The following is a 7,243-nucleotide window of genomic DNA, read 5'->3' as shown; positions in this document are numbered from 1 at the left end:
TCATCAAAGCGGGCTGCTCTGACTTTCCTAGGACTTCATTCTCACCTTCATCCTTCCTACGGTCACCCCCCTCCCCCCAGTCCAACCAACCAAGCCTGGAATGAGGGAGCCCCCGGGTGTGGTAACCCTGGTTTTCAGGTCCTGATCTTGCCCCCCCCCCCCCCCCAGCAATTCCAGGTGCCCGGGGAGCGATGACTCAGTGTCTGACCTCAGCATGGGCCCGGGTGCAGGGGTAGAGGGCAGTTTCCTATGAGATTGTGACTCAGGAGCCCAGGGCTGGGGAGGTACAGCGCCTTTGTTGGCCTGGGCTCAGGAATCCAGAGAAACTGGTCAGGGAAAGGCCCCGGGGACTGAAACCCCTCCCTCTATCCCCGCCCCTCCAGGGAGCCATATAACCGCCCCACCGCTCACTCCAGCTCGAGTGCGAGTAGCAGCTGTCGGCTGGAAGGAACTGGTCTGTCTGGTCACACTCACTGAGCTGGCTTCTGACTCTTGGGAGAGACATTCACAGCTGCTCCGACTGCTTTCTTCGCCTTTGCCTTCGCCTTGGACTCGCAGTGAAAGGCCTCCCTGTGGACACTGAGTGACCATCCCCAGCACTTGGATTTCTACAGCGCCCAGGGCCAGACCCCCAAAGACTTCGAGGTCCTAGACCCCAGCAGACGCGGAACGATGGCCTCCATGGGGCTACAGGTGATGGGCATCGCCCTGGCCGTGCTGGGCTGGCTGGGCGCCATCCTGAGCTGCGCGCTGCCCATGTGGCGGGTCACGGCCTTCATTGGCAGCAACATCGTCACGTCGCAGACCATCTGGGAGGGCCTGTGGATGAACTGCGTGGTGCAGAGCACCGGCCAGATGCAGTGCAAGGTGTACGACTCCATGCTGGCGCTGCCGCAGGACCTGCAGGCGGCCCGCGCCCTCATCGTCATCTGCATCGTCGTGGCTGTGATGGGCGTGCTGCTGTCTGTGGTGGGTGGCAAGTGCACCAACTGCGTGGAGGACGAGAGCACCAAAGCCAAGATCATGATTGTGGCGGGCGTGGTGTTCATTCTGGCCGGCCTGCTGGTGATGGTGCCCGTGTCCTGGACGGCCAACACCATCATCCGAGATTTCTACAATCCGCTGGTGGCCGCTGGTCAGAAGCGGGAGATAGGGGCCTCGCTCTACGTGGGCTGGGCGGCTGCCGGCCTGATGATGCTTGGGGGGGCCCTGCTCTGCTGCAACTGCCCACCCCGCACTGACAAACCCTACTCGGCCAAGTATTCTGCCGCCCGCTCCGCCCCTGCCAGCAACTACGTGTAAGGTGCCACCCGCTCGACTCTGTTCAGACTTTGTTTCTCCCTGGACTTAGCTCAGCGCAGCTTGTAACCCTAGGATGGCCCTGCCGTGCGCGCAGGCTGCTGGGGGATGGGCGAGCAGGGACTGAGACAGGACATTGGCCAGCAGCCCTCAGCCCCTTCTGGCCCTCTCGGATGCCTTCCTAAGGCTTCCTCTACACCACAAGGACGGATTGAAAGACTCCCTAGCCACCTTCCTCTGCATGGATATGGACACGGGGGCGGGTATGTGTGGGGGGGCAGCAAACGGGCATGGCAGTGGAGTGGGGAGCTGGCTCTTGCTGGCCAGGACAGCTCAGCCCTGACTCTACTTGGGATCTCTGACTGGGTGCCCTGCCAATGCCTGTGCTGGCCACTGTTCTTTGATCATCCCCTCTCCCTCCAAGTGCATCCTGTGGAAACCTGTGGCCGTGAGAATGACTGGGGCCTCACCCACCCACCTGCCTACGGAGCAGAGTTGACAGACGGGTTTAGAAGGGAGGGGTGAAGGTGCTACAAACTGGTTTGGGTAGTGGTGGGGGAGGGGGCTGTAGGGGCAGCCCTGGCTGCCCGTACCTCTTCCCACCCACCCTGTCGCCTCAGTGGCTTCAGCAGGAGAATCCTGGATTCCTTGACACCGGCCACCTCCATCTGCCAATGCGAAGGTCACTGGCTGGCCTGGGGAAGGCAGAGGGAACAGAGTCACTCTGGCCTTCATCCTGGGGCTTTTCCTGCCTCCTCCATGGTCTGTTTTGTAATTTAAGATCTATTTGTCACGGTAATTACTATTATTTTCTACAATAAATGGTACCTGTGCACAGGAAGACTCTGTATGTTTCTGATTTCAGCTGTGGAGGTGGGCAGGGCAGGGGTGGAGGGGATCAGCGAGGGGTAGGACCACTGTGTCTAGCCTGGTTGAGAACTTAAAAAACTGGCTTCGTGGAAAAAAAACAAAAAAAAGGAACTGGCCTGACCTTTGGAATCACCTTGTTCAAGCCCTTCAGCTATTAGAGGGTGAAGCCCACATACAGGGAAGTGTGTGTCCAGAACCCTGGTGAAGTGTTGGGGACCTTCGGAGGGAGGGCTGATGGGGACATCCAGCCCTAGTGAATGGGCCACCTGTCCTCTCCCTGTTTGTCCCAACTTCGTCTGGGCAGCCAGGCTGGTCTGCTCACTCTTCCTCTGGGCTTTTGCTTAGACTTTCCCTGCCTTGAGGCTGGAATGTTCTTTTTCCTTTCCCCACCCCTCTGAATCCTGCTCATCCTGAAGGCCCAGCTGGGAGCCTCCTCCCCCACGAAGCCTTCCCACCTGCTTGGAGGAATTATTACCAGCCCTGGTCATGGGGCAGCCTCCAAGCCTCACCCTGAGTTCCGATCTCTGTGGAGATAAAGAAACCTGAGTCCTGGACATGTGAAAGTGTTTGGCCAAGGCCCAGAGGCAGGCATGCACGTTTCCTGTTTTGTGAGTTAGAGGTGAGAGGGCCCATCAGCCTGGGAAGAGTCATAAAGTCCCATCTTCGGCCCTGTCGTGTCTGGCTCGGGGACCACCGGGGTGGGGCCCCTCTCTGTCCAGTCTCTTCTCACTTTCGTCCTCCACGGGGACAATGTCACTCTTTCCCTGGGAGAGAGAACTGCAGAGTCAGAATCCTGTTGCCCCTCTGGGACTCATTTAATAGGCAGAGCTTTCCTGAGAAGCAGGGGTGGTGCAGTGGCCCCATTTTACAGATGAAGTACAGAAGGCCCGAGGACAGGCCTGGATGGAGTCACCTGGAAGGTCAGAGGCCAGTGAGGGGCTGAGCGCTGGGCCTTCCTGCCTCCACCGGGGCCACCTGCCGCTTCCGGTAGAGGTAGACAATGCCGGAGATGAAGCCACCGCTGTCAGAAGTGCCAGGCCCCGCCTCGAGCTCGGTGGTAGCCAGTTCCCACCGGTCCACAGGCCAGGCCACCAGGCGTTCCCACTCCCTGGCCTGCTCCAGCTCGTCCAGGGCGGCCTCCAGGGCCTCCTTGTATTGCAGGTTGGAGGGGTTGGTCCTGGTGGTCAGACACACCAGCCCACCTGGGGAGGGATGGGGGAAAGGGAGGTGAGAGGCCGGAGCCAAAGTTCCAGGTTAGTAATCCCCTTTCCTTCTGGCTCATGTCCTCAAGGACATAAGTTCTCCCAGCTTACTCCCAGGCCAGCCTTTTCCTATCTCCAAGCCTTTGGTGCCTGCTCACCATTTCCACCTTCAGGAGTCACCTCTGCTTCTCCAGCTTGAATGCCTCCTCGGTGCCCTTTAGGGCCCAAGTATCCTTTATGCTGGGAACTCTTATTTCTCTGGACAGAGGGGGCTCCCTCCTCACCACTCACCCAGCGCCTCTGCTGGAGGACATGGCTGTGCCTGGATGCACAGGAAGGAAGCACATGGCCTTGGACATGTCCCTTCACCTCCCTGAGTCTCAGTTTCTCGCTTGCAGAGGGGGGTTAATGAGTTACCCTGTCTCAGTGCAGTCAGTAAGCACTGGCTGAATGAATGAGTGATTTCGCCCCTTCAAGTCTTTTTGGGGCACCCACAGTATGCCCAGTGCAGGCTCAGATACACTTAGATACTGGTGTCTGAAAGATTTCCTGGAGGAAGGGGTGAGGAGAAGCAGGCCTTGCTGGTGGAGAGGGGCTGTGAGAGGAAAGACTCTGAAGGGGGCGCCTGTGACATGTGGGCCGGCAGACAGGGCTCTGGCCAGCTGAGGGGTCTGGTCAGCACAGGCTGGGCTATGAGGCCTGGTCTTTACTGGTTCAGGCAATGGGAGTTTCCTGTCCTGAGCCCAGTTGCTACCTCTTTCTCTGACCCCACCAATGTCCCTACATCTGTCAGCCCCCATGGTTCCGAGGCCTGCCCAGGCTTAGCCACAGCCTGTGCTGCGCCCCTGCAGGGAGATGCAATCTTGCTGTGATAGGGGCACCTTTGGGGCTTCCTGGTCCTGATTGCAGCCACGTCAGAGCCTCATGACCCTCAGACTCCATTCTCCTTTCTGCCTGTAACTTCACTTAGGCCAGTGGTTCTCAACCTTCTGGCCCTTTAAATACAGTTCCTCATGTTGTGACCCAACCCTAAAATTATTTTCGTTGCTACTTCATAACTGTAATGTTGCTTCTGTTATGAATCGTCATGTAAATATCTGATATGCAGGATGGTCTTAGGCGACCCCTGTGAAAGGGTCGTTCGACGGCCAAAGGGGTCGCGACCCACAGGTTGAGAACCGCTGACTTAGGCCGTGTCCCTGTGTTGGACTGCCGCCACTCCCCACCCCAGCCCTGGTCTTCCTTCCCTGGGCCCTGCCGTGGATGTAGCCCAAGTGTTTGGGAAGCAGGGACATGGTGGGTTGGTGATGGAGCCCAGAGGGCAGGGTGTATACTTTCTCCTCAGAGCAGAGGCAGGCACAGGGCAAGACACACAGTAGCAATGCATTAGCCCCATTTCACAGAAGAGGAAACTGAGACCAGGAAAGAACGACTCATCTAACAGTCATCCATGAGTTAGTGAGGAAGCTGGAAGATGAGGAAACTGAATTGAGACTTTAAGCCAAGACTAAAGCAAAGGCCTTAGAGATATTATTTCACCCAATCATCATGGTAATCCTATTAGGAAGGGACTATGCCTACGGAGAGGAGAGTGGAGTTATTCCTGGTTGCCTAATGAATAGGAAGCAAGGAGGCCACTTGTCCGCCCTGCTTGTTTGCCGGGTCAGCATTCAGCAGCTGGCGGCTGAGATGTTAGGCGAGGCTGTGTGACCCCAGGCAAGACCATGCCACTTGGGTGGCCTCAGGAATTCTGAGGCTTGAGCCTTTGGGTGTGGAGAGGGTAAGGTGTCTGGGGTTGGTCGGGCTGCTTCTCACCTGGCTTGGTAACTCGCAGGAGCTCGGGTATCGCGCTACAGGGCACCTGGCCGTCACTGAGGGCACCCACCATCAGCACTGCGTCATAGGTCCCTGTGTGAAGTGTGCAGATGTGGTGTGGTGGTTTGTCTTTGGTGTGGCCTCAGGCCACCTTGGAGGATGGTATCCATGGTGGGTTTGGGGAGGGACCAGGCCAGCCACTAGTGTCTGCAGGACCCAGATCCCGTGGGGGATATGGCAGGTTAGCCCAATTCTGGTCCGAGGTCAGATCATGGGGACGGAGAGCTCAGAGAGGGGCTCACGGGACCTCAGAGAGGGTCTTAGTGAGGCACTGGGAGGCTCAGAGGGGAATGAAGGCTCGGCATAGAAGGGGGCTCATGGGGGGCTCAGCAAGGGGGATGGAAACTTGGCAAGAGAAAGGGGCACTGTCAAGGGGGCTTTGGGGTGTTAGGGTACAGGAGGAAGTACCTTCAGGGCTGGGCAGAGGCTCCTGGCCCAGGGTGCAGAGGCTGAGGCGCTGGTAGAGGCCGCGGGCCCGGGCCTGTTCCAGCATCCCTGAGCTCCCATCCACTCCATGCAGCTGGAGGAAGCCTCGGGCCTGCAGCTGGGGTGGGAGGGCTGTCACAGTTCACACCTGCCACCTCCCAGAGGGGTCCCTGCACCTTAAGGAGAGCAGCGGGGCTGTAGTGGATGTAGCCCAAGTGTTTGGGAACCAGTGAATCTGGGGCCAGGGCGGCAAGAAATGTGAGCACGTGGGGGGCTTACAAGAGGGCAGGGGGTCTGGGCAGGCCTCACCTCAGCAGCCACCAGTCCGGTGCCACAGGCCACATCCAGGATCAGGGCGGCTTGGGGTGGGCCTGGAAGGGCTTGGGTGAGGCAGTCCACTGCAAGGTTGGGGGCACGGTACTGCAGGGCAGCCACATCCTGAGGACAGAGTGCTGAGCTGACTACCTCCCTGTGTCCTAGTGTCTGCGGGCCTCAGTGTGGGGTGGTCTAGGAGTCAGCCAGGCTAAGCTGTGTGTGTTTGTGTGTGTGTGTGTGTCCCACTGCCGCGCCTGCTCTGCTGGCCAAGGCAGTGCTCTGTGCTTAGTCCATAGTGGCCCTTCAATGGCACCTCCTTCAGGCAGGCAGTCCTTCTGCCTGGGCTGCAGTCCCGAAGTGGGGAAGGAGGTCTTGGCCCCTGATCTCCAGGGGCTGCCATTGTGGAGTGATGGGGCTGGTCAGAGGGCAGGGCTGCGGTGTGTGGGCAGAAGAGGGGGCAGTTCGAGAGGGAACAGGACTGCAAGGTTGTGCCCAGGTCTCACGTCATTCTCACAAGCGCCCTGGGATGCAAGGCTACCTATTCCCGGTGTACAGATGGGAAAACTGAGGCTGGGAGCAAGGGAGGCGGAGGACCCCGCGGGTTTACCTGGTCATAGCCCGAAGCCCAGCGGTCATAGAAGCGCAGCTTCTGGGCCAGATCGGTGATGCCGTGCGAGGCCCCGACCCGCGCCCGCACCTGGGACAGGCTTCCGCCCTCCTCCTGAGCCATCCTCCTGCTGGGAAAAGGCCTCCGGGTCCCGAGGTCCCGCTCAATCTCCACCCCCACCGCTCCCATCCGCCTGGCACAGCAGAGGCTCTGCGGCACCGCACACTCCCATTGCACAGGCGGGACCCTGAGCAGAGCATGCACACCTGGGGTTCAGGGCTGGGGAAGGGGTTCCAGCGGCGGGAGGGAGGGCCTGCCCGGACCTCCCCGACCCCCGCAGCCGGGAGCGGGTTTCCAGGGCCAAAGGTCTCTCCGGCGGTAGGAACGGTGAAGAGGGGGAGGGGGGTTAGAACTTACCTCCGCTCGGACCGCGGGGTGGGGGGCGGGGGGGGGGCGGGGGGGGGGCGGGCGCTGGAACTCCCCGCGGGTCTGCGTGGCTAGCCTGGCCCCGCCCCCACCGCCCGCGACGATTGGCTTTCTTCTAAGAAAAACTACCCAATCAAAGAAGTCGCTGGCAGTCCGCCCCTCCACCATCAGCCAATGGGCTCAAAGTTTTGGCCCGCCTCCAGCCCAGGAGGACTGCTTTGCG

General features: G+C 59.7%; 2 protein-coding genes across 2 annotated transcripts; one reads left to right on the top strand and one right to left on the bottom strand.

Annotated features, from left to right (window-relative positions):
- Positions 1-399: 399 nt before the first annotated feature.
- Positions 400-2,140, top strand: CLDN4 (claudin 4). Its single transcript, XM_059693451.1, has one exon. It carries the CDS (start codon positions 673-675, stop codon positions 1,300-1,302), a length of 630 nt encoding a protein of 209 aa, XP_059549434.1. The 5' UTR covers positions 400-672; the 3' UTR covers positions 1,303-2,140.
- Positions 2,141-2,960: 820 nt separating this feature from the next.
- METTL27 (methyltransferase like 27) lies at positions 2,961-7,005 on the bottom strand. The gene is given in 6 exon segments (XM_059693450.1): positions 2,961-3,249; positions 3,251-3,371; positions 5,187-5,279; positions 5,655-5,790; positions 5,982-6,110; positions 6,595-7,005. Coding segments are annotated over 6 exon segments (933 nt in total). The 5' UTR covers positions 6,784-7,005; the 3' UTR covers positions 2,961-2,984.
- Between the last annotated feature and the right edge of the window lie 238 nt (positions 7,006-7,243).

This window comes from Myotis daubentonii, chromosome 4, assembly GCF_963259705.1.
Source record: "Myotis daubentonii chromosome 4, mMyoDau2.1, whole genome shotgun sequence".
Lineage (NCBI taxonomy): Eukaryota > Metazoa > Chordata > Mammalia > Chiroptera > Vespertilionidae > Myotis > Myotis daubentonii.
The sequence above is the reverse complement of the archived record's forward strand: the minus strand, read 5'-3'. Positions and strand labels throughout refer to the sequence as shown.